Source organism: Peromyscus eremicus, chromosome 10 (genome assembly GCF_949786415.1).
Source record: "Peromyscus eremicus chromosome 10, PerEre_H2_v1, whole genome shotgun sequence".
Lineage (NCBI taxonomy): Eukaryota > Metazoa > Chordata > Mammalia > Rodentia > Cricetidae > Peromyscus > Peromyscus eremicus.
The window spans coordinates 23789854-23816750 of NC_081426.1; the positions used below are offsets into that span (position 1 = coordinate 23789854).

The 26897-nt window shown below is 44.7% G+C and overlaps 1 protein-coding gene across 4 annotated transcripts in view; it reads left to right on the forward strand.

The window, feature by feature from the left end:
* Window positions 1-1311: 1311 nt before the first annotated feature.
* The window catches only part of Nudcd3 (NudC domain containing 3), a 101424-nt gene continuing 75838 nt past the window's right edge, over window positions 1312-26897 (forward strand). For 3 of the 4 annotated variants that reach the window (XR_009381815.1, XM_059275492.1, XM_059275493.1), the window contains exons 1-2: window positions 1312-1816; window positions 7336-7640. Coding sequence is in view for 3 of the 4 variants with exons in the window: in XM_059275492.1 (XP_059131475.1) it covers window positions 1625-1816; window positions 7336-7640 (497 nt within the window). In the remaining variant the exon portion in view is untranslated. Of the gene's footprint in view, window positions 1817-1887; window positions 1977-7335; window positions 7641-26897 lie in introns of those variants that run through there. The other variant, XM_059275494.1, reaches the window with a different exon arrangement.

Here is a 26897-nt window from a genome sequence, read left to right on the forward strand (position 1 = left end):
TCTCCAGCCCACCTCCTCCCAGCTCTTATAACTTAAATTAACCTGCTTTTATTAATCTACATTTTACCATATGACTTTTTACTTTTCTTTCATTCTATATGTCTGACTCCCTCCATGTCTGTTGGTGTCTCCCCTGCACCTCGATTATCTCCTCCTACTTCCTGTCTCTGTCTGGAAGTCCCATTTATACCTCCTGCCTAGCTATTGGCCATTGAGCTCTTTGTTAAAGGAATCACAGCAATGTATCTTTACACAGTGCACAAATACCCCACAACAAGGGGACATGACAGGTAGACTGAACAGGGCCATGGGGACAGGGATGAGGGGAGAGGAAGACAGTAACTTGGAGTCAAGTGGCCAAAAGGGCAAAAAGGACCTTGTAACCAAAATAGCTGGGTTATACAGGAATCAGAGAAGCAGGGAGAAGGGAAGCCCAGCTGTTTAGGGTAAGGGGCAGGGTATGGCAGCCAGGAGGATCCTGTAACAGGTAGGGACTGAGGGAGACTGGTGGCCAGGGTCTACTTTGATACGTTAATAGGCACCTTAGCCATTTGTCTGGGGTTTGAGGTCTAATCTATGTCCCTAGCCTTTTATTGATTTATTTATTTGATTGAAACAGGCTTTCACTCTGTAGCCCAGGTTGGCCTAGAATTTGGATGCCGGGATTACACGTATGAACTACCACATCTGTGACAATTTTACACAATTTTTTTTTTTTTTTTTTCGAGACAGGGTTTCTCTGTGTAGCTTTGCGCCTTTCCTGGAACTCACTCTGTAGCCCAGACTAGCCTTGAATTCACAGAGATCCGCCTGGCTCTGCCTCCCAAGTGCTGGGATTAAAGGCATGGGCCACCACCGCCGGACCCACAAATGTTTTCTTAAAATGTCTATATTCAGAGCCTCAAAATAATCTTTGAATCTGCTTTATACTGATTTATAGTACTCTGACAATCACTTATTGCAAATGACATGTGTATACACACACATGCACATACTATACATGCAGATACAGACATACACATTTTACAATGCCATACTTCTTTTTCCTTCGTTGAGCTTTTCGCACTTTTCTTATCCTTTCGGGTCACCTTGAATTTCTTCTGGTGCAACATTCTGAGTCTCACTCGTAGCTCTGTTACTAATATAAATTTTATACAACTTTATGATAACATTCCTTTCCTTTTCTCTGGCTCACAAACAAAACGTGGTTGCCCTGGTTTTAAGAAGGCACCCGGGATACCAAGGCAGGAATTCAATCCAGAAAAAAGAAAGGCTCCCAGATCACGTGACATCGCCAGCGAACACGTCATACTGCCGTCACCCAATGCTTCCGCCCTCTTCAAATATGGCTGGTAAGCTCTCTCTGCACCGCAACTGTGGCCGTTTTTGCGTGTAGGAACCATACTGGAGTACATACCAGTCTCCTTTAGGCAGACATCGCGGCGGAGGAGGTCCAGCAGGGCTGCAAGGAAGACAGTTTGTTACCGTCAGTAATCCCAAGCGCGGACCGGAAGTTTTGCGTCCTCGCTGTCCGGGGGAGCCGTTAGGCACGCACGCCGGAAGGGGCCAATTGGCCAGTGTGAGGCGGTGCCCACTGAGTTCGCGTCCCTCGGGCAGCGGAGCCATGGAGCCCGGGGCTGCTGAGCTTTATGACCAGGCCCTGCTGGGCATCCTGCAGCACGTGGGCAATGTCCAGGACTTTCTGCGCGTGCTCTTCGGCTTTCTCTACCGCAAGACCGACTTCTACCGTCTGCTGCGCCACCCTTCGGACCGCATGGGCTTCCCGCCCGGGGCCGCGCAGGCCCTGGTGTTGCAGGTGAGGTGGGGAGCGAAGGGCCACTGGGGTCCTGCAAGACCTTATTTCAGTTCCACTTCCTGGCGCAAGACCTGCCCCTGGCTCGCATCCTACGCCCCTGACCAGCGCCACTCCTCATCCCAACCCTTCACCTTTTGCGGTTCTCCCTGGAGTGCCAAAGGTGATTAGGTGATTTTGTGTAAATGGCCAGGCGTTATCTGATGCGCGAATCCGTTGTCAGGGATGCTCGGTGCTTTGGGAACAGTCTGGGTTTGTGCGGGACATTCTTAGATGTTGGAAGCTGCCAGCCTGCTTTTGAGGGCCTCTGAGCATCCTGTGGGCATCCCCAGAATGGTGCAGTGGATTTTGCTAGGATGTATTCAAACCGTGCAGGTGGGAGGGGAAGGACTTTCACAGCGGCAGAAACTTGAATACTTGAGAACTCCCGGGCTCAGGAGGTGGCAAGAATGACCGGTATGTATTGATTGGTGGGTGTGGCCGCTTGCCAGTGACCTACAAAGTCGAATACAATCGAAATGATGAGGAAATTTACATTTGGATTCAAATCTGTAAGTTCCAGGTTAAATTGTTTTTGAAGCGTTACTAATTACTGACTGAAGTTGTCTGGACACCTTTTTAAAGTTGTTTTGTTTTGAGACAGGGTTTTGCTGTGTAGCCCTGGTTGGCTTGGAACTTGCCAGGTAGATCAGGATTTCTTTGAACTTATGGTCCTCCTTCCTCTGACTCTCCAGAGCTGAGATTGTTGACATTGTTGAGTGTAGTAATAAGCAAACATTTTTTTTTTTTTTTTTTTGGTTTTTCGAGACAGGGTTTCTCTGTGTAGCTTTGCGCCTTTCCTGGAACTCGCTTTGGAGACCAGGCTGGCCTCGAACTCACAGAGATCCGAGTGCTGGGATTAAAGGCGTGCGCCACCACCGCCCGGCAATAAGCAAACATTTAATGAGTATATTTAACACTCAGCTGTAATATAGGCTCTGATGATGTGGGTATTTAAATAATGGCCCGTCTTCTCATACATGGTTCAGAAAATAAAGCACAGAGGGTAATAGAGAACTCTGCTAGCTCTCTGTGTGGTAGAGTGGTTTGGAAGGAAGTAATAGAGATGATAGGAAATTGAGAACATTTTGTAGGAAAGGTTAGATTTTTGGTGAGATTAAAAGTATTTCAGGTGTGTGGTTTGGCACGTCTTTAATCCCAACACTTGGGAGACAGAGGCAGGCAGATTTCTGTGAGTTTGAGGTCAGCCTGGTCTACAAAGTGAATTCCAGGACAGCTAGTGCTACACAGAGAAACCTTGTCTCGAAAAAACAAACAAACAAACAAACAAACAAATTTTGAGGGGAGCATCAGACTTGTCTGTTAGGATCTGATTCTCTGGCACCTACCAAGTGCTTCACGTTACCTTCTGAAGTTTTACTCCCGTCTGTGGGCTTCTCAGGTGTTACTTTCCTCAGTTCCTCAGTGGAAGAAAGTGAAGCTTAGGATGTTCTAGTAACTATCAACCTGATGGTGAGGTGATCGGTGGGGTGGTTCGCTCCTGGGGCTCAGTTTCAGAATGGAAACTGAGAGTTACTGTTCAGCCTCATCAGTGTGGCCCAAGTGCCATTTGAGTAATTGGAGAGTGTGAGAGGTAGCTGAAATGGAGCCTTCTGTCACTTTATAATGAAGTCTGGCCTCTTGATCGTCATAGTCTATGAATTTGATGTGTCAGTTCAACAAGGGTAAATGGTGGGACAAGAACCTCACTCAGCTATTTCCTCATAGCTGGAGCTCATGACTTCAGTTTTCTGATTCCCCATCTTCCTGGTTTGTCATTTAGCTGTGCCATAGTAGGGTGGACACTTCTGTTTTGGTTGTAGAGAGGTAGCTGGTGTTTGACTTTCTGGTGTAGTACATCTTAGTTTAGCTTTAACACAATTTGAGGGTTGGTTCTTGTTTATCTGATGAACTGACAGGTAATGCATTAACTTACCCTGTAACGCTATAAAACAGCCACCTCTTACAGATAGGTTACAGTGTGGTGACCATCTATTGGAGGTCGGGAGCAGGAGCAGAGGAAGGGAAAGGATGGATCAAAGATTCCAAGGTTCCAGATCTGGGTGACTGGAGCAGTGACACTCATTTACTGCACTGTCGCTTGGATTGGGAGGCGGGGTTAGTCTTTTTAGTTTTAGACTTAGTTGAATTTGATATTGGAGACAAGTTCTGACCTATAAGCTGTTGAAATTGAGGAACTGGATATTGCTGGAGATGGAGGGATGGTGAGGTCTGAAGAAGAGCCCAAAGTAGAGGATAGCTGGGGACCAACCACAGTGAAGGCTCTGGGTTTCACTGAAGCCAAGGGGACAGTCTTTTTTTGTTTTTTCTAGACAGGGTCTCTGGTGTTTTTTTTTTTTTTCTAGACAGGGTCTCTCTGTTTTTGTTTTTGTTTTTTTTTTTTTCTAGACAGGGTCTCTCAGTGTAGCCCTGGCTGTCCTGGATCTCGCTCTAGACCAGGCTGGCCTCGAACTCAGAGATCTGCCTGCCTCTGACTCCTAAGTGCTGGGACTAATGGCATGTGCCATCACTGCCTGGCTGGAACAGTCTTAAGCAAAGGTTTAAGAGTTTTTTGTTTGTCCTCACCCCTTTCTCCTGCCCCTGGTTATTCTCAACCGTCAGCCTTGACCAAGAGCCTTTTTTTTCCTTTTCAGTATCTACTTTCAAACAAGTGTTTATGTTCACTGTTTTGGACTCTGGGAAACAGAGCCTTTTAAACTGATGTGAGTTTTTGGATTTTTTTTTAATTTAAATTTTATTTATTTATTTTTGAGAAAGGGTCTTAACCATGTAGCCTTGACTGTCCTGGAACCCAGTATATAGACCTCAAACAAAAAGAGATCTGCCTGCCTCTGCCTCCTGAGTTTGGGATTAAAGGCGTGTGCACCATGCCCTGCCAACCAAGAAACTTAAAAAGAACAGATTTTCACCCAGATGTAGTGTCGCATGCCTTTAATCCCAGCTCTTGGGAGGCAGAGGCAGACAGATCTATGTGAGTTCCAAAGAAACCCTGTCAAACTGTTAAAAAAGGTACATATTCTTGAATATTTTCATTGGGTAGATCATAGTGAATCTCAAGGATCTGCTTTTTTTTTTTTTTTTTTTAAATTTACAGAAAGCCTTTGGCAAGAGGCTTGTAAGGTGGGTTCAGTATTAGTAAGGGAGTGTGATGTGAAGTGTGATGTGAAATATCAGATAGAGTGATGTAGTACCCGTACAGCATTAGCTCATTTTACTCATCTGCTTCTTTTTCTTTTTCTTTCTTTCTTCTTTTTGTGTGTGTGTGTGTGTGTGTGTGTGTGTGTGTGTGTGTGTGTGTGTGTTTTGAGACAGGATTTCTCTGTGTAACCCCCTGGCTTTCCTGGAACTTATTCTGTAGTGCTAGGATCGAAGGCCACCACCCCGGCTTCTGCTTGTTTTTCTGTTTCTGATTCAGATCCCAAGATTCCTTCCTGTGACTTCCTCTCTCCAAGAGTGATACCCAGAGTCTCTGCGAATATAGGCAGAGAAAGTTTGGATGTGTTTCTGTGGAACTTGAGAGTTTCCTGCTGATATTTTGGGGAGTAGACTCTTGGTGTATGTGTTAGGTTTTTTTTTTTTTTTCTTTTTTTTCTTTTTGGTCAACTTAATACAAAGCAAGTTATATAGAAGGAGGTAGTTTCAGTTGAGGAAGTCTGCAGGGCATTTTCTTGGTTAATGATTGATGTGGGAGGGCCCAGCCCATTGTGGGCAGTGACACCCTGGTCAGGTGGTCCTGGGGTATATAAGAAAGCAGGCTGAGCAAGTCAGTGGGTGTCATTCCACCGGCCTCTGCTTTGGTTTCTGCTTTGATTTCACCTGGTGATGGACTGTAACCTCTAAGTCAAATAAACTTTTCCTCCGCAGGTTGTTTTTTTGATGATGACGTTTTTATCACAGCAATAGAAAACAAATACAGTGCTGCTGGTGTAAGACATCTCGCTTTTTCCCTCCTAAGCTCTTTTTTGTTTTTTTTTAGAGACAGAGTTTCTCTGTGTAGCCTTGGCTTACTTTTGTCTTCCAAGCAGTACTCAGACACTGCTAGTGAATTCTTACAGTACCCTAGCCCTTTGGAGCTGGTGATTCCCACCCCTGTCCCAGGTCGTTCCCACAGCCTTTTCTACCTCTGCCTCATGCAGGGCCTCTTGCTTTTTCTTGGTGATCCTACTCTTGGAGCTGTGGCAGTTCCTGCAGTGGCCCTTATGGAAGACATACTCCTTCTCTAAGGGTCAGTTGAGAACCTGATCCTCCTCCTTCTATAGATTTCTTACTTCAGAAGTGTTCCTTCCCACTACAGTCTGTGACAGGGCATCAGAGCTCTAAGATGCTCACCTCTTGTGTAGGAGTTCTCTCAGTGTGAGTCTGTACTTGTGTAGTACTGAGAGTGGAACCCATTGCCCCTGCTCATGACTGAGCAAGCATTCTACTGACCTATATCCCCAGCCCTTTAGATGGAACTGTTTAATGGTCCCAGCGCCTTCACGGATGTGACTGTGTCCCAGAAAAGGTTAAGGGTGTGTCTGCATGCCAAAGGAGAACTGTCAGGCCCTGATCTTGGGAAATCTGTGTTAGAAGTCCCAGGTGATGGGAGTGAGTTTGCATGCCTTGCGCACTGTAGGCCCAGAGTGGGTGTTGATGGAATTGAGTACTCATTCCTATATCCTCTCAGCTGTCATGGCAGAAAGGGGAGCAGTAGTCTGGTAAGCCTGGGTGCATTTTGTAGATTGAAGTTGAGTTACATTTTCACCTTTCACTTTTTTTTTTTTTTTTTTTTTTTTGAGCCAGGGTTTCTCTGTGTAACAGCCCAGGCTGTCCTGGAACTCACTTTATAAACCAGGCTGGCCCCTAACTCACAGAGATCCTCCTGCCTCTGCCTCCTGGGTGCTGGGATTAGAGTCATGTGCTGTCACCTCCCAGCCATCTTTCTTTTGTCTTTTTTTTTTTTTTTCTTTTTGGTTTTTTGAGACAAGGTTCCTCTGAAGCAGTTCTGACTCTGACTCTCCTGGAACTCACTTTGTAGACCAGGCTGACCTCGAACTCACAGAGATCTGCCTGCCTCTGCCTCCTGAGTGCTAGGATTAGAGGTATATGCCACCACTGCCCAGCCATCTTTCATTTTTTAAGTCTGAATTGCTGGTACATTCATGAATCCACAGTACCAGGACAGTGTATTCTTCACATTGCTGGCAAGGTTGGTAAAAGTCATGACAACTAGTCATGTGTAGCTTTGCATCCTCTGGACTTATAAGTACTGTGAACTTGGACTTGTTTTTGATTTTGTCAATTTCGGAACGTTCTTGAGGAGGAGCCGTTCTACCAGATTTTGGTGAAGTTGTAGAGCATTTTCATTTTTGCTTTGGGTTATTGCTGTTTAATTCTGTCCTTAGTAGATTTGTTATTTTTATGTGAGGTGTGCTCTGATGGGGGCAGGTGAACTCACTGCTCCATTGGTGTTCCATATTCAGGTCTTTAAAACATTTGATCACATGGCTCGCCAGGACGATGAGAAAAGGAAGAAGGAACTTGAGGAGAAAATCAGAAGGAAGGAAGAAGAGGCCAAGGCTGTGGCAGCTGCTTCAGCCGAGAAGGAAGCCGTGCCGGTCCCAGTGCAGGAGGTGGAGATTGATGCTGCTGCAGAAGTCGAGAAGTTGGAGTCCCCAGGCCTACCGGGCCCTGAGCACAAGGCGGCCCATGGCTTGGAGGAGGCAGAGGCTCCAGGAACTCTTAGCAGTGCTCCCGAAGGCCCTAAGGAACCCCCTGTGCTCCCCAGGTAGGAGCAGCTCCTCTGCAGTGTCCTCCTTTCTCTGCCGAGGATAAGTTTGCCTATGATTGGGTTTAGCTTTGTGGGGTTTGTAAAATACCAGTTCTGTTTTGGTGGGGCGGTGGTTAAATAACAGAAATTTACTTCCTAATGGTTCTTTCTGGAGGCTGGAAACCCACGATTAAAGTGTCCTCTGGGTTGTTTGCTCTAAGGCCTCTATCAGTGGCTTGCAGACAGCATCTTGTATCTTCATATGGTCTTGCCTTCCTCCATGTTTGCCTGTGTCTTTTTTTTTTTTTTTTTTGGTTTTTTCAAGACAGGGTTTCTCTGTGTAGCTTTTGGAGCCTGTCCTGGAACTCACTCTGTAGCCCAGGCTGGCCTTGAACTCACAGAGATCTACCTGGCTCTGCCTCCCGAGTGCTGGGATTAAAGGCGTGCACCACCACCGCCCGGCTTGCCTGTGTCTTAATCTCCTGTTCTCAGGCTGCACCTCAGACACACTTGTGTGCCAGACTGCCTTCCATCCAGGTGGTTCAAGGGCCTTCTTCAGGAACTCATCCATGATTCCCTTACTTCAGGGGACTTTGAGTCAGCTAAAATGAAATCTTTATTTATTGTGTATGGCATATGCCTCAGTGCACGTGTGGCAGTCAGAGGACAACTTACAAGAGTCAGTTCTCTGCTGGGCCTTTAGTAGTCTACAGAGCAAGATCCAGGACAGGCACCAAAACTACACAGAGAAACCCTGTCTTGAAAACTTAAAAAAAAAAGAGTCAGTTCTCTCTTTCCATCATGTGGGTTCCAGGGAGGGAACTCAAGTTGCCAGGCTAAGTGGCAGGCACCTTTACCTGTTAAGCCATCTTGGCAGCCCCCTAAAGTGTAATTTTAATAGCCTCTGAATCATTCCTAGAACAAAAGTTGACTTGCTTGGAAAATTTCTGGGAGGAGAGTTTATCTGTCACCAAACTTTGTGAATTAGCACCTGACTTACGAGCGCTGCAGACATCATGAGTCTCATTTCGAACCACTTCTGTGGTGCTGCTGGCTCCTCCTTTCAGCATCTAGTCGATGCGTTACAGAGCCATGGCTCCAGGCTCAGCAGCACTCTTTAGCTCAGCGTTTATTTAGCTTTCTCTGCAGCCTGCACAACAGTCCTGTAGTTGATACTTGGGTGCTCACTTGGCTTCCGTCTTCTTTTCCACCGTGTGAGACGAATGAATGATCCGTTCACAGTCTTGCACCAGTTGAGGGCCAGAGCCAGAATGAGAGCGCTTGTTGCCTACCAGAGCCCCTACAGTATCTGCGTGCAGACTGAGCCACAGCACCTTGATTCTTTGGTTTGGAACAGGATTGAAAGTTCAACCTAGGACCTCACACGTGCTAGGCAGATACTCCTTTACTGAGGAACATCCTCGACTCTTGATTCTTAATGTTCTTCTCCCTTCAAGAACACTGCTGAATGGATGATTCCTCCAATCCTGCATCCCAAGGAGTGATGTGTACCTGAAGAACAGTCTAATGTAGGGCCTACATTCATAACCTGCCCCTGCTACTTCCTAAACATATTTTGGGCAAGCAATATCACTTCTTATGATCTACTGTTACTATTTTTAATTTTGTGTGTTTAGGTACTTTGCCTGCATGTGTGCCTGTTTGCCGCATGCATGTCAGTGCCTGTGGACGCTGGATAAGGGTGTTGGTTACAATCGGAAACTGCCATGTGGTTTCTGGGAATTGAACTTAGGTCCTCTGGAAGAGCAGCCAGTGTTCTTAACTCCTGAACCATCTCTGTGTCTCATTTCTCTGTGAGACTGTAAACCCATCTTGTAGAGCTCTTGTGAATTTTAAATGAGCTCAGGGTCAGGCAGCTGCTGTGTGCAGAGCTGGAGTGTAGCGCTCTTGCCTGCATCCAGCCTCACGGTGTGCTTCTGCTCACTCTCCAGCAGGAGCTGAGTGCACCCAGTCCTCCCCAGGGAGAAGAGTGGGCAGTGTGCTGCTGCTCAGCTCCGATCCTGCTGGCTGGTCCTTTCTTGACAGGTCTGCTGCTTTCCTCTCCAACTTCTGTTCTTCCCACTCCTTGTACTCTAACCTGTTTTTGGAGAGGGAGTTTAGTCTCCGTTTAGAGAAAGAAGCGAAGTAAACAATTTAGAATGGCTTACTACTGAGGAGGCAAAATAAGTTTTGTAAAGATAGAGTAGTCTAGCTAAATACGGAGTTTAGAGAAAGTAAGTGTTGGATGCGCCAACCAAGTTGATGGAGAGTAGGAAGCTGGTCTTGTATATGGAGCTCTGAAAGAAAAGGGCTGTCTGTGGTAAAGGTTTGGAGTCCAGAAGTGGAGGAGGAAATCTGATACTAAAAGAGTGGTTTTTTTCTTCTCTTTTTTTCTGTAGCCTAGGCTAACCTCAAGTTCTTCCTGTAGTCCAGGCTAGCTTTAAATTCACAATCTTCCTGCCTCAGGCTTCTGAGTGTTGGGATTACAGTCATATGCCACCATATGAAGCTCTTAAGAATTTTCTTTCCCCTATACCAGGTAGAGATGGTGTGAGAGAGCTGGCCCTGATAGCCTGGGCCTAGGAGAGCTGACTCCACCCCTTGCCTGAGGGGGACGGTCCCAAATCAGCTACCACCCATACCCACATCCAGGGCTTTGAGTTGTCCCACCCCAATGTCTACCCCATCTATGACCTGTTGGCGTGTGTGAAAGGACTGGTTCTGTGGAACCATAGCTGCAGGATCTCCATGACTTGGGGCAACATCCCAGGAGGAGCTTCAGTAAGGGTTCAGTGTTGTTGGTGTACCAGAAGCCAGAGGCTTTGAACCAGACCAACAACTCTTTGCAAAAGCGTATGCAAGTAAAGCTGAATGGGCAGAAGGGTCTACCGTGCTACACACCACAGCTCCCAGTGCCTCTAAGATGAATGAAGAGGTGCTGGCAGGGCGGGAAAGATGGAGGAGCAAAGACATTTGTTGTTGTTGTTAGTTTTTAGTTAATATTTTTAAAATTTTCTTTTGATGGGGGTGATTGTTAATACAGTGTGCGGAAGGCTTTGGCAGGTAGAGCCAAGGTGCCTACAGTGGGTGAGAGACAGAGATGCCATGCAGACAGCGCTCAGTGAAGAGTTTGATTTGGTGGGGAGAAGAAAGAGGGAAAGAGAAAGAGGGAAAGAGAGAGAGTGAGAGAGGAGACACACCTCGTGGGAATAGAGAGAAAAGAGAGAGGAAGGGGTGGACTCTTTCCTTAAAAAGGCTTTTACATCAGGACGCAGGGCCGTGCCAAGGGGGTGGGATTTCAAGGGGTGGGTCAGAATATTAACAGTGATGCTACAGGGGTGAGGGGCAGATATGGAGGGACTGGGAAATGAGCAGGATTGGAGAGCATGAGGTGAAATTCCCAAGTAATAAAAACAATTATGTTAAAAAATATACAGGTTAAAAAAAAGAACTTTATTTTTTTCCATCATGGCTTTTATTTATTTTTTTGTATTTATTTTATGTATGTGAGTGCTCTATCTGCATCTGCATGTACAACTTTATGCCAGAAGAGGGTATCAGATCCCATTATAGATGGTTGTGAGCCACCATGTGGTTGCTGGGAATTGAACTCAGGACCTCTAGAAGAGCAGCCAGTGCTCTTAACCTCTGAGCCATCTCTCCAGCCCTCTCTTTCTTTTTTTAAATACAACTTAAATTTTTTTTTTTAAATTTTTATGTGCTTTGGTGTTTTGCCTGCATATGTGTCTGTGTGAAGGTGTTGGCTCTCCTGGAACTGGAGTTACTGTTTTGAGCTGCCATATGGGTGCTGGGAATTGAACCTGGGTCCTCTGGAAGAGCAGCTAGTGCTCTTAACTGCTGAGCCATCTTCCCAGGCCCTCTTAAGAACTTTGTTATTTCTGGTAGTGCAGATCTACTGGTGATGAATTTTCTTTTTATTTTGGATATTTTCCTGCTTCTTTACATGCCCGGTAACTTTTGATTGGATATTAGACACGAGTGTTGTGCTGTTATGTCTGTATTTTCTTTTTTCCTTTTAAAGAGTGTTTTGTTCTTGGAGGCATTTTTTAAAATTAATTAATTTATTTATTTTTCTATTATCAGCTTGATACAGTACAAATTCTTATCCTAATAGTGAAATGTTTCATTGAGGCTTGCCCAGTAATTGAGTAAAACCAAAACTTATTATAAGCCACAGTCATCCTAGGGTCCCCCCTGCTATACAGCCTCCCTGGTTCTGTGGGTTGCAGTCTGATTGTTCTTTGTTTTATATCTAGAATCCACTTATAAGTGAGTACATACCATGTTTGTTCTTCTGGGTTTGGGTTATCTCACTCAGGATGATATTTTCTAGTTCCATCCATTTGCCTGCAAATGTCATGCTGTCATTATTTTTCTCTGCTGAGTAGTACTCCATTGTGTATATGTACCACATTTTTTTTTTTTTTTTTGAGCTGAGGATCGAACCCAGGGCCTTGCGCTTGCTAGGCAAGTGCTCTACCACTGAGCTAAATCCCCAACCCCTGAGCTAAATCCCCAACCCCCACATTTTCTTAATCCATTCTTCAGTTGACGGGCATCTAGGTTGTTTCTAGGTTCTGGCTATTACGAATAGTGCTGCTATGAACATAGTTGAGCATGTATCTTTGTGGTATGATTGAGCATTCCTTGGGTATATGCCCAAGAGTGGTATGGCTGGGTCTTGAGGTGGATTGATTTCTTGGAGGCATTTTTTCCCTCTTCAGATCAACATGACTTTCTGGAGCTCAGTGTGTGTGTGGGTGGGGAGAATTAAGACGTACCTTTAGGCTGTGGGTGGTGGGGCACACCTTTAACCTCAGTACTTGGAAGCAGAGGCAGGTGGACCTCTGAGTTCAAGGCCAGCCTGATCTCCTGATCTACGTCGTGAGACCCTGTCTCAAACAACAACAAAAAGGTGTACCTTTAGGACCTTTTATTTTGGGGCCAGTCTATCTTAACATTTGCTCTTTTGAGGCTGTCTTCTCAACGCTCCAGAGTTCAGGTATTCAGAAAAGTCTTCTCATGTGTCTATACCTATAATCCCAATATTTAGAGGTAGAGGCAGGAAGATCACTTAAGTTTGAGGCCAGCCTAGTCCACATAAAGAGTATAAGGCTAGCCTGGGCTACAGAGTGAGAACTGTCTCAAAAACGAAACAAATATCTTACATTGTTATTGAGTGCAATAAAACATGATTTGCCTGTCTGTTTATAAAGTAATCTTGAAGACTGCTAATGTGGATATTGGGAGAGTTTATTTTTTAGTCAAGTTAGGCAAGACTACAGTCTCTAGTTGCTCAAATATTCATGCCAGCATTGCTTTGAGGAAATATGTAGGTATGGGTAAGGTCTGTAGTAGTTGACTTTAAGCAGGGGAGGCTATCCTATATGAGTGGACTTGATCAATCAGCTGCAACTTCCCCGAAGCAGAAGAAATTTCTTCTAGGGACAGCATCTGCACTCAGTTTCTGGGGAGTTTACAATGGCCTATGTGGATTTTTGGACTGGTGTAGACATCCCCCATAGTCATGTAAATATATTTAAAAGGATTTTGTTTATTTTTACATTCCTCCATCCATCCACCCACCCACCACCCACCCACCTACCCATCTGTTTGAGACAGGGTCTCTACATAGCCCTGGCTGTCCTGGACCTTTCTATATAGACCTCTGCCTCCCCAGTGCTAGGGCTAGAGGTGTACACAACCGTGCCTGGGTCTGTGTGTTTATTTACTTTTTAGTGTGTGTAGGGGTGGACTTGTGCCAGGGTGCATGTGTGGAGGCCAAAGGACAAGCCATGGGGGTCTTGTTCTGACTTCTCACTGTCTGGGCTCCAGGGGTTGAATTCAGGCAGTCAGACTTGGCGGCAGGTACCCTACTGGCCAAGCCATCTTGCCAGCCTTCGTAGAAACCTTTTCAGTACTTGCTGCTAATTCTGTTTTTCTGGCCTAACTTTTGACAGATACAGTTGTTTCATGGTATAATTATTGCTAAGTGAGAATAAGGATATATACTTTACTGTTGAATGCCAAATTTGAAAAGCATGTGAAATTTGAAAAGCCTAGAAAAGAAATGCATTATTAATAGTAGTTCCCACAGAGTGGGGTGGAGTAAGGAATGCTTTAATGTGCATCTTTGTGTATGTATGAGTGCACATGGAGATCAGGTGACAGCCTTCATGCTGGTCCTCTTCTGATAGGGTCTCATTACCCTGGAACTTTGCCAAATAGGCTAGTCTAGGTGGACAATGAACTTCCAGAGACCCACCTGTCTGCCTTTCCTGGACTAGGATTATAATCCTTCACCATATCTGACTTTTGATTTGTTTTGTTTTGACTTGGGTTCTGGAGATTAAACTCAGCTCATTATGCTTTAAATTCCCCCGCCCCACTTTGGTTTTTTTTCAAGACAAGGTCTCACTAGCCCTGGATGACCTAGAATTTACTATGTAGACCAGGCTGGTCTTGAACTCACACAGATCTGCCTGCCTGTCTCCCAAGTGGTGAAATCAAAGGTGTGTACCACTACACTTAGCTTAGGTCTTTACACTTTTCAGGCAAGCATTTTACTGACTGAGCCATCCCCTAGCCCCTCATTTTTATTTTTCTCTTTTTTAAAATACAAATGAGGAATTTTGTTTGACTATTTTTTATAATTTCTAAAAAAAATAAATAAATAAAGGAAGTTTGTTTTTGATTTGAGCAATGGACCTACCTTACTGTAGGTAGGGATTCTACTTTAAATTCTTACCAGTGAGCTGCTTTCTGCTTGTAGCTCCAGTCAGACTGCTGCCATAGTAGTAGGTTCAGAGTGAAGACTTGCCCGTGTTTCAGAAACCAGCGTTTTCACTTGCTGCTCAGTGTTGACTTCTGCTGTCCTGACATTCGGGGCTTAGGACTGCAGCTTCTCCTCCTTCAGTCCTGTAACCGGTGAGCCGGCTCCTCACAGCTCATCTTAGTCTGTAGCTGCACATCTGAAAATGGAAAGTCAAGGCCGACTGTCCTTTCCTTGGATCCTAAGTTCCTCTACCAATTGGTTATCCATGGTAGATGTGAAGATTTGGCATTTTGTCGGTTAAATAATTGAAGACAAATCTTCAGGTGACCACATCTAGGTGACCTCCCCTTCTGAGAACTCTTTCTGAAGTCAGTTAGTCCAGGGCCTGAGATTTTGAGCACTGATTTTTTTTTCTCCCTTTGGTTTTTAGACAGGTCTTATAGTCTAGGATGACCTTGAACTCCTGACTTTTTTCCCACCTCCTAAGTGCTGGATTGCAGGTGTGTGCCCTCATGCCTGGCTTTGTCTGCTTGCTCTTCCTACACCCAACAGTTTTATTGCTGTTTCTGATGGCCTGTGTTAGACAGCATTGACGGATACTCCCTCTCTGATTCAGTAAAGTCCCATGACATGCTTATTTAACCAAAATTGGCATAAGTGCTGGGGAAAAGAAAAACAGGATAATAAATAATATATTTATAGTTTGCATATGCATTTTTATTTTAAGTTGTTCATTAGTGTATATAATACACCGTGTTTTGTTGTTGCTGGTTTTGTTCGTTTGTTTTTTGAGACAGGTTCTCACTCCCTGTGGTAACGCTGGTTGGCTTGGAACTCCCTATGTAGACCAGGCTGGTCTCAACTCACAAGGATATGTCTGCCTCTGCCTCTAAGGAGCAAGGCTGGGGTTAAAGGTGTGTGCTGCTGTGCCTGGCTGTTAAACTTGATGTTTTCATGTGTGTTTAACACTTCCTCACAGCCAAAAGGCTGGGAAGCAATCATTTCATATTTTTTGAAACACAGTTCACCTAGCAGTGCAATGAACTCTCTTTTGGAATATATTTGTGACTTCTGTCAAATAGTCTTGCGATCATCACAGCCATGACAGGGACATTTGCTTTAGCCCAGACTGTACTGTGCTTCTTTGTTAATCCTCAGGCACATGTGGGTGCTGGGGATTGAACTCAGGCCATCAGGGTTAGTGGCAAGTTCCCTACCCAGCTGAGCCATTTTGTGGGCACTTACTAATTTCTTTCTTTTAGAATTATTTTTAAATTTTTGTTTTTGCTTTGGAAATAGGGTCTTGCTATGTAGCCCAGGTTGTCCTCAACCTTGTGTGATCCTCCTGCCTCCACCTTCCAAATGCCTGGCTACAGTATACATTTTTATTTACATATAATGAAGCAGGTAGAGTTATTACACGGAACGCTACAGGTACGGTATTGTTTGGGTGATTAAGGGGGATATTGAAGGCAGTGTTCATTTGACCTAATTTTGCTGTCACTCTGATGTTAATATCTCCTCACTAACCAGCTCCAGTTGCCCTAAATCTCACTGTTGTCTTCACCCTACTTTCACTGCTGGGATATATCAAGGAAAAGTCCGAACTCCTGCAGGCCTCGCTTGGTGGCACATGCCTTTAGTTCCAACTACATGTGAGGTTGTGGTGGAGAAACTGCCTGAGCTTGCAAGACCAGTCAGCCTGGGCAACACAGTGACGCCCCGTGTAAGGAGCGAGGCAGAGAGGAGACCGGAGGGAAAGAAGCGCTGCGTGCTTGTGACACCCACCGTTACCACTCACGTGGGCACAGAAGTCCCCCGGTTGTGCAAGGCTGTGAAGTACACCAGTTTCGGGAGTTGTCCACAGTAGAAGCTGTTTGGTTTCTCTTGAGTCCCAGTGTCTGTTGTGGTTGACCGGTGACCAATGCCCGTGACCATGACTAGAGCTGTGGAAAGAAGGGACATACAGCTTTCAGCGTCTCCCATGCCAGTCCTAGGCGCCCTGTTTAGGCTGCCTGTTGTGGTTCACCTCCCGGCTTCATCCCAGTTGAGAAACTTGGGTTGGTCCCAGAGCACCTGCAGTTCCGGCTCTCCACCTGCAGGTGGTGCTTCAGGCAGTGGAAAAAGCTGTGGTTGGGTCTGGGGATGCTCACGAAGGGATCTTGACAGCGTGTGGCAGTTCTGTTTTTCTTTATGTAAATCAGGAACAGAATTCCTTATAAAGGAAGGAAGAGGGGAAAAAGTAGCAATAAGAATATAAGTTATCTGGCACACACCTTTAATCCCAGCACTTGGGAGGCAGAGGCAGGCAGATCTCTTGAGTTTAGGCCAGCCTGGTCTACAGAGCAGCCAGGGCTACAGAGAAACCCTGTCTTGGGGTGAAAAAAGAAAAAAAAAATATAAATTATCGCCTAGGCATGGTGAGTCTGAGGCTGGTCTAGGCTATATAGTGACATAGTGAAACTCTATCTTAAAAAAAAAAAAACAAAACCCAGAAAAACCATAACCAGATAAACAAAAGGAAGACCCCACCCCCACCCCAAACCCACAGCAATACAACAAACAGTATCAGTTAATCAGTTATCACCTGGAAACAGTTACCCTGAGAGCTAGGACCAAGTGCCTTTTTTGTCTCTTGGATGAGTGATCCCATGCTGTCGTGTTGAATAGTCATTACTATAAGCCTATGTCCAAACCAGCCATTCCTCCTGCCTATGCAGGGAAGCAGAGTAGTGGCAGTGTGAGGAGAGGGCATCAGAACTACATGATGTAGGAGCTGCTCATGTAGTTGAATATGGTACTAAATGAAGCCATTAGTGTGCTTTCATATTTTTGGCAGTGTGTCCTTTGTGCCTAGGTGTTAGAGGGACCTAGGCACTTCTTGGGAAGGGAATGGCATCATTTGGAAGAGGTAACTACCTGGCAGTATAAATACCGTGGTTGGCTTTTGCAGTGCTGGGATCAAACCGTGGTATGTGCTACGTAAGCATTCCATTGGGCTCTATCACCAGCATTGTTTTGTTCTGTTTCTTGAAAAGAGGTCTTGTATCAACCTGACTGGCCTCAGACTCACTATTTAGCCAGGTTTGGTTTGAATTCCTCCTGATCCTCTTGCTTCCACTTTCTAGTTGTATAGCCGTGTGCCTCTGTGCCTGGCTGATCTCAGTCTTCCGAGTCATCATGTCATGGAGCAGTGGTTCTCAAGCTTCCTAATGCTGTGACCCTTTAATACAGTTCCTCATGTTGTGGTGACCCCAGACCATACAATTATTTCATTGCTACTCCATAACTGTAACTTTGCTACTGTTACGAATTGTAATGTAAATATCTGATATGCAGGATTTGTGACATAGAACCCCCCCAATGGGGTTGAGAACCTCTGTCACAGAGGGACTGGTGAGCTCCTTGGGACCTTGTTTCTAAGTCTCCTACTTATTCATGAGTGCTTAGCCCTTATGAGCTGATCTTCTCCAGAGATCCAGCTGCAGTAGCCTCACCTTGAGGAGAAGGCTTCAACATAGAAATTTCTGGAGAACGCTGACACCCATTGTGTAGCACTGATGCCTGTGATGGCATTGTGTGATGTTTCTTAGGCAGGCTGTCAGAGTGAGACCTGTGCCTGAGGCTCTCTGGGTGCAGTCACACTACCTATGAAAGCTGGGTCCTTTGGTTTATCTTCAAACAGTTCTCCATTTGCTGGTTAAGGCCTTCTTCAGTGCCCCTTGTAGACAGTCCCTTGGTAAAGTCATGGTGGCATAGTCAGAAGTCCCCGTGTCCATCCTGTAGGTTGTTGTGAGGGTTGAATAAATGCTGAAGACCTGATTAGCATGGTTCCTGATAGGGTGATCACTCAGTCAGGGGCTAGCCATCATTACTGAAGTCATTTGTCCTAAAAAAGAGATGCTTGTTTTTTTTTTTTGGATGATACTCATACAATATTTGGAAAACAGACAAGTGTGTAAACGAAGAAAATCTCACTACTCCTCACTACATTTTTGGGATATTTTCTATAGTTTTTCCTATGTATGTAAACATAGGCATACATTTAAACATGTCTATTTGTGTTTTAAAAATTATTTATTTACTTGTATTTCATGTACATTCGTGTTTTTCCTGCATGGATGTCTGTGTGAAGTGTTAGACCCCCTGAAACTGGAGTTACAGACAGGTGTGAGCTGCCATGTGGGGGCTGGAATTGAATCCTGGATCTTTGGAAGAGCAGCCACTGCTTTTAACCACTGAGCCATCTCTCCAGCCCCTAAATACATATATTTGTAAACTTTTATGACATGTTTTCTATTTTGCTGAACAGTATAGCTTGAGAATTTCCAGCATTATTTTTGTACTTGGAATTCCTACTGTGCACTGATGGGTGTATGTGCCTGGAGTGGCTCTTGCACGTGGACAAGGGTGAGTACTGCACACACAGCATGTGCTGAGAGGGAGCAAGAAGAGAGCTAGGAGTAGAGGGGCGTTTGCCTGTTGCCTTAGATCAGGGCTCTGTGGAGCTCACCTGGGGACAAGTACCAGCTTCCCTGCTGTTTCATTTTGCAGACAAACTCACCTTGAAATCACTGCTTTTAAAGGATGCTCAGGCATCAGAGGCCTACACAGGACCTGGATTTAAGTCACAGCTAGGAAGACTTTTGCCTTCTAGAAAGTACTTGCTCACTTGCTGATTTACTTGCTAGTTTATTCTTGAGCTAGGATCTAGTTCTCTAACCCCAACTGGCTTGAAGCTCCTGTTCAGCTTTCCTACTGCTAGGATTGCAGGAGTAATGCTCAGTTCGTTTGTATTTTTTGTTTGGCAGTTCATTTGATTCTTATTTCATAGTGAGACTTAACAGGCCTTGTTTTTAGAAAGCAGTAGCTTATTGATTGATTGATTGATTTTTTTGGGCATTGAAGCTGTATTAGAAATGACCTGGTGTCCTGGTCTGTCAGAATTACAGAGGTCAGGGGGTAGAGGTAGAAGCATGGTGCAGTAACCTGGAAAAACGTGGTTTTTCAAAACAGTGATAATCCCTGATCTGTTCCCTTTGTTCAGATGAAAACGTTAAGAAGGACTGGAGTTGTTGGAGACTGAATCGGCTCCGTTTCACTAGGCTGGACATGCATTCATTTGCTTTCCTTTGTGAAGAAAAAACTATAGTCTGACTGTCTGAAAGATGCTTTTAGGCTAAGGCAGTGGACTAGCGATGGAGCTCAGCTGGTAGAGTGCTTGCCTGGCATGCACACAGCTCTGGTTTAGTCCTCAGAACTGCATGAATCAGGCATGGTGGCATATGCACCACATCCTAGCACTTGGGAGGAGGCAGGTGGATCAGGAGTTCAGTGTCATCCTTAGCTACTTTGAGAGCTTGAGGCTAGTCCTGGCTACCTTAGACCCTGTGACAACCAACTTGTATTTGAATTGTGCCATAATAATTTGTGCTAATTTTTGCACGAAAGACATACATAGTATATACAATTCCTAAAACTTTGGTTGGGTAGAATTTGAAGTAGAAACCGTAGTGGGCACAAGAGTGTAGGACTCACTCCCACATGCTCACTGTCAGACCTTCTCCCTGTCGTCTGTTGTTGAAAACAAATTCTGCCTCATAGCGTTTTATCGTAATGTTCTCAGCAGGTATTTAAACCTTCGGTTTCCTTATAATGTTCTATAGTGTGGTTTGTTTGAATCTGCCTTTAATAACACTGTAAACACGGATGGCTCATAATTGACAGTTTCCGCCCCTGCCCCAGAATATCCTTGTCAAAAGAAGTCAGTGAACAAGGCCCTGGGTTTATTCCCCAGAACCACCACCTTCTTTTTAAGATTTATTTTTATTATTTTTATCCCCAGAACCATTTTTAAAAAAAGAAAAGAGAAAAACTCAGGCTGTTTGTTGGGCTTGCCACTGTGAATTCTACTGATTGTTAACCGTGAGCTGGTTCAGCATGTCCTCTGTCCTATTTCTTGTAAGTCACAGTTGGATGAAGGGTAACAGTTTTTAAAGTTACAAGACTATGTAATGGAAATGAATTGTTCTTCCTGGACCCAGTTTGTCCATAGCGTCTTTTGTAAATTTAGTCGTGTGTGCGTGTACTTGGCCTATTACACACAGTACATGTGTACACACAGCACATCTGCGGCTGTTGACTTTGCCACATCCCTAACTGTGCTGCGATCACTCAGGCTTGATAAGCGGCTGGCACCGACTTTCTGTTGCCAGGCACCCTCTCCTTTGCACACGTGTGAGTTTTACTGTCCTTAAAACTGCATGGGGTAGGTAGGACTGTCCATCACCATTTTACCTTCAGAAAAGTGGCTTGTGCTCATGTTCTGCTGAGGAATGGAGCCTGGGCTTTCTTTCCATTGAATGGTTGGCACTGAGGCTCTTCACCACAGCTGACCTTACCCTCATTGGGGATTTAAAATGGAAATTACTGGGCCCCTTCCCTAGAGGTCTGTTTGATAGCTCTGGGTGTGGTTTGTATATCTTGTGGATTTTCAGAAGCTTCCCAGTGACTGATATGTGGCCAGGGTTTTTCTTGACTGCCATAGAGTATAATATCCTATGGATCCTATTATGGCCATTATCTAATGGGTCCCTAAGGGGGTGTGTATTTAAACTGTTTACAGTATGCTGATGTCACAAATGATGCTGCAGTGAATATGTTTGTTGTGTTTCTTAGAACATGTGTATGCCTATCTGTTGGATGAATTCCCAGAACAGGAATTACTGCGTCCGAAGGTTTTTTTAATTTTGATGGATGTTGCTAAATTGGCTCCTGAGAGAGTCTACCCATTTGCTCTCTCACTGCCAGCTTGCATGAGGGAACCCGATTCCTTCCCAGCTTCTAATAGTGGCTTAAACTCATTTCTGGGCTGTTCTTGCCCGTTCTTGAAGTACCATTCACTTTTGTCTTACCCTAGGTTCTGATCTGTCTTTGTGTATGGTTCTGGGTTTTTCTCAGTTCCTATTCTCTTTATTTACAAACACTAAACTATATATTTCTTTTGCCATTACCAAGCTATTTACCTTACCGTGGATTTCTAATACATTTTAGTACTTGGTAAGACTCATATTTAATCATTTTCCCAAGACTTTCCTTTATTGAAATTAATTTTTCTATACGGAAATTTGATCGAAACTTTCATAGGGAAACATTCAATTCATGCTTTGGATTTGGACGAGTTGATATCTATATTTTTCTTTCTGTCTAAGAATAGGGTGAGTCTTTAAGTCTTGTGTGGAATTTTAATGTTTTTTTTTTTTTTTTTCCTGGTAGAGAAACTGGAAATGAGACTCAGGTCTCTTCTAGGCTCCTGATAGTCTCATACTTAATTTTGTTGGGCTTTCTAGGTGTATAGACTATTTAGTATTTATTATGTTTAGTAATAAATTATATTTTATTACTGCATAATGACTGTCTTTAGTAGTAAATTATATGTATTTTTTGCACTTAGAATTTTAAATGTAACTGTGTATTTTTCTCCCTGTCAAGCTTTGTTGCCAGGCAACTGAAAGGCTGGAGCTGACAGTCTTTAAAGCACAGGAAGGAAAGGGGCTTCTGTGGACGACTGGAGCTGGCTGCGGCTTACCGACCTAAGGGACTGAAGCTGACCAGAGTCTAGGTGGCTTTACAGAACGAGCTGTGGACATGAGTTTGGAGTTTCGTGAAGAGCAGGGACTGTTACGTTTAAAGCATTCACAGTTCGATGCAGTGGAGGCTCGGATGAGTGTCACTGAGGCAGAGTGAAGAGGAGAGAGGAGGTCTCAGGGTTCTCCTAGGAGCCCCTTTGTCTACCTGTTTGCAGAGTTCCTAGCACTTGGCACGTAGGTGGCACTTGGTGAGCCTGAATTTTGTGATCTGAAGGGACTTCAAGGGAGCAGGGAGGGAGCTTTGGTAGGGTGAGCCTCTGGCTGGAGTGCTCAAGTCACGGATCAGACAAGCCTGGAAGCATAGATGACCCTGTCGTACCAGTGTGGTCACACTTGCTGCTGGAGCTCTCCTCTGTGTTCCCCTAGAGTCTCTGTGAGCACCTAAGATCCCAGTCTCTGGTAGTTCTTGTTTCTCCTCCTCGTGAGATGCTCCTAGAGGATCCCTGTGCTGTCTCTGCTCAGTGGTGGCCCCAGTATGTCCTAGGCAGGCTGTCCTCTGGTCTCTGCCCTGCAGGTGGTAGACGGCTACACTCCCAGCTCTGACGTCTGCTTTGGACCCCTTGTGCCCAATCCTGTTCTTTTCTCAGCAGAGTATAGAGGCAGGAAGTCAGCGGATGGGAGTGCAGGGCTGGGGCTGCCCCCACCACTGTCTTCGTCCGTGTCTCCATGAACTGTTGTCTCTTTCTTGGCACCTGACTTTCCCACGGAAGGAGGACATTTTGTCTACCTAGTCACTGTTGATCCTAGCACCTAGCACAAACTTGGCCTTTGGTAAACAGCTGAATGAGTGGTGATGGGCATTAAAAATCACGTTCAAAGTGAGCAACCTTGTAGATTTAACACATCTCATGAATGACATTCTTCAGTTACAATTATTGCTTGTTTTTCCTCCATTTTTGCATTTGTCCATCATATATTACCCTGTCTTCTTAGGGCGATTCTGAATTTGTTTGAAACTCACCGAGTCCTGAGGCCTCTTCTCCTTTGTCTTGAGCCTTGGGGTGTGAGCTCCTCTAGTTGGCCTTGTTAGGATCCTGCCCTGCCCTCCCTTTCCCTGGTGCTTTACAATACTTGTCAACATTTGTGTGACAGCTTAGAACTGTGCAGCCCACATTCCTGAGCCATGCTGTGAGGGGCTGGGAATCAGTGACCAGAGGCTTTTTTTTTCTTTCTTCTTCTTCTCCTGCTTGAGACAGGGACTTGGTTGTGCTGGGATTAAAGGTATGCGCCACTACACCTGGCTGAGTGACAGGAGTTTTAACATCTCTGAGGATGAAGACACTGTGTGGAAGCAGTGCTTTAGTGCTCATGGGCATGCACAGTCCCACCTTGCAGCACTCCCTTTCATAGCTCCTGGAGTACGTCCTCGGATGAATTGACTAAGAGTCCTGGGAACTATGATGCAAGATCAGATTTGGAGCCCATGGAGATCTGGTCCCTTAAACAGTACTGTGGGGTTCTGCAAAGCAAGGGTGATGTGTGTGTGTGGCATGTGATTTGTGTACTTATGGCCTTGGGATGATACCAGTCTATTCTTGGCTAACCAAAGACTAGTATATTATCACCACTATTATTATCTGGTCTTTAAAAAAACTCTTGACTTTTAGGTAGTTCAGCTTTTTAAAAGAATTGCAAAAATCATACCAAGAACCCCCATATTTCTTGGTATTAGCTCATTCATAGACCTTGTTCAGATTTTGCTCCTTATTTCAAAATCTTTCCTTTTTTCTTGGCCAGGGTTTAGTCTGCTACTGTCATTATATTTGTGACCCTGTTTCCTCAGACTCCCTTTCCTAGGACACTTTTTAAATTGGTGTTTTTGATGACCTTTAAAGGTAACTTATTTTCCCTCTCCCTTCCCTTTCCCTTTTCCTCTACCTCCTCCCTCCCCACCACTCTCCCCTTTTTTTCTCTTCTTCCCTCCCTCCTGTTACAAGCCTACCTCTTTTGTTGAAGTTTCTCAGGTTCTTCTGATGCTTCCTTATGACGATACTCATGTTACATATTTTGAGCAAGAGTGCTGTAGAGTGGTGCTGCATTCTGAGTGCCTTGTAGTAGGAAGCTGACAGTGCCATCCCTTGGCGAAGTTGTAGCTGTCCCCCCTCCTTCCCTCCCTCCCGTCTAGTTACGCTCTTTTCCATTGTAATTGCTAAGTGTCTTGTAGGGATGTGACTTTGGGCTAGGTAAATGTTTTGTTTCTCAAGGTACTCAAGCCCAGTTATCTTAGCTTGTTTATTTTTGTCTGAATCAGTTATCACTATAGTGCTTGCTAAGTTTAGACTATTGTCCATCATTTTACATTTAAAAAAAGATTTATTAGCCCAGCAGTAGTGGCACACACCTTTAAACCCAGTACTTGGGAGGTGGATCTCTGTGAGTTTGAGGCTAGCCTGGTCTACAAAATGAGTTCCAGAACAGCCAGGGAAACTCTGTCTCAGAAAACAAAACAACAAAAACAAACAAACAAAAAAGATTTATTTATGTGTGTGTTTTGCTTTCATGGATGTTTATGCACTACATGCATGCCTGTTGCCTGTGGAAATTAGAAGAGGGTGTTGGGTCCTTTTGGACCTGGAATTATGGATCATTGTGAACTACCATATTCATGCTGGGAATTGAACTCAAGTCCTCTGCAAGCCCCATTCTACATTTACTAATATACTAGTCAAAAGACAATTAAAATAAATTTAAAGATCTAATTGGCTTATTTGTAATTCTAGAATTAACAATCCTTCATTTTACAGAAAGACAAGTGTTTTCTTGAACTGAGAAGGAAATTGGTTTTATAGACAAAATGATTAAGGTCAGAAGAACCCTGGGAAAAGTGGGTTGGTTGTGTCAGAGCTAACTTTTTACATGGTTAAAACAGGAAGGATTTCTTGTTATGTTGAGTTACCATGAGTTGGTCTGCTGGTGGCTAGTGTGGGAGCTTAGTTCAATTATGAGCTGTTCTTTCTGTGTACACACTGTAAGGACATGGTTTCCCCATTATCCTTTTTTAATATTTATAGTCAGTGATATTTGTTTCATCACTTAGGTTCCATCATTATTATTAACTGCCCAAGCTGCTGCTTTCATTTGACTTGTCCTTTGGATATAATAATGTACGCTTTCCCAAAACCTGAGGGTTTGTGGGTTTTTTTTTTTTTTTGAGGGGAGGTGTCTTTCTTTATTGTTTACTAATTTATATGTTAATTTTAAATAGTGGGTTTCATTGTGACATTGTCACCCATATGTAGAGTGTACTTTGATCATGTTCATTCCCTATATCCTTGTCCATTCCCACTTCTGATTCTTTCTTCCCAAATATTCCTCCTACCTTCACATCTTTTATTTCTAATTTTATTTTTAAAAATTATTTGTATGAGTGTGTGCAATGTAGGGGTCAGAGGATAACTTTTGGGGGTTGGCTCTCTTCCACTGTGGTCCCTGGGATTAAATTCAGATTGTCAGACTTGTGCAAGTGCTTCTGTGAGCCATCTTGCTGGCCTTATCCAGTCATCCATCCACCATCCATCCATCCATCCATCCATCCATCCATCCATCCATCCATCCATCCACCTATTCATCTATCCATCATTTATCCACCCATCTATCTGTCTACCTCCCCATCTGTCCATCCATCTATCTATGCAACCCAATAATTTCACTAGAGTTGTGTAAGGAGCAAGGGTGAAGGAAGGGTGAGGGGCACCCTACCAGCACGTTACACTAGTACACTTTGTCACTCACTGTGTAGACCAGGCTGGCTGTGGACTTTCGGTTGGGTCCTCTTGCCTCCTCTTCCTAGTGCTGGGTTGCAGATGTTGTGTCTTGCTGTGCTTTCTTTACATTCTTTCCCTGGGAGACTCTCCAGAGGTCTCTTCTTTCTCTCCGTCATCTGTGGAGTAGACCAGACTTCTTCACGGAGCCTTGATACTTTGATTGGAAGCTGAGATGAAACCAGGGGCTGGTGCTGGTGTGTTCCCATCTCCAAGGGGAGCAAGGAAAATTTTATGTGTGTAGGTGCTTTGCCTGCGTGTATGTCTGTGCACCACATGGGTGCCTGGTGCCTATGGAGGCCAGAAGTGGGCCTCAGATCCCCTGGAACTGGAGTTTCAGATGGTTGGAGCCACCGTTTGGGTACTGGGACTGGACCTGGGTCCTCTAGAAGAGTAGCTAGTGCTTTTTGTTCGTTTGTTTTTTCGAGACAGGGTTTCTCTGTGTAGTTTTGGAGCCTGTCCTGGCTCTCGCTCTGTAGACCAGGTTGTCCTCGAACTCACAGAGATCCGCCTGCCTCTGCCTCCCGAGTGCTGGGATTAAAGTCATGCGCCACCACCGCCCGGCTGTAGTGCTTTTAAACCTCCAGGCCACTCCTCCAGCCCTAAGGTTTTGCTTCTTTACACTAAAAAACCATTATGTTCATTTCCCCTTCACGATTCCGTCATCTGTTCCCCCTTAGATCTTTTCCTATGGATTTAGAGTGTGAGTCTGAAAGCCCTGACTTTGGCTTTGGGAGATTCCTGCATGTCAGCGGGCCTTATTTATTTGTTTGTTATATGTGCATGCACAGGAGGGTGCCACAATGGGTAGAAATCAGAGAGCAGCTTTCAGGAATCAGTTCTCCTTCCACCACATGGGTTCTGGGGATTAAACTGAGAATGTCCGGCCTGGTGGCCATAGCCTTACCTGCTGAGTCAGCTGGAAGGCCTTGGGCCTTATTTTTGTTGTGTAAACAGAGTGACAACACGTAGGGTTTTAAATGATGCAGTATGAGTAAAACTTGGAGTACAGTCAGTCACACATTATTTAATGGAGTGATAAGTCCTGAGGAAGGCATAGGTAGGTGTT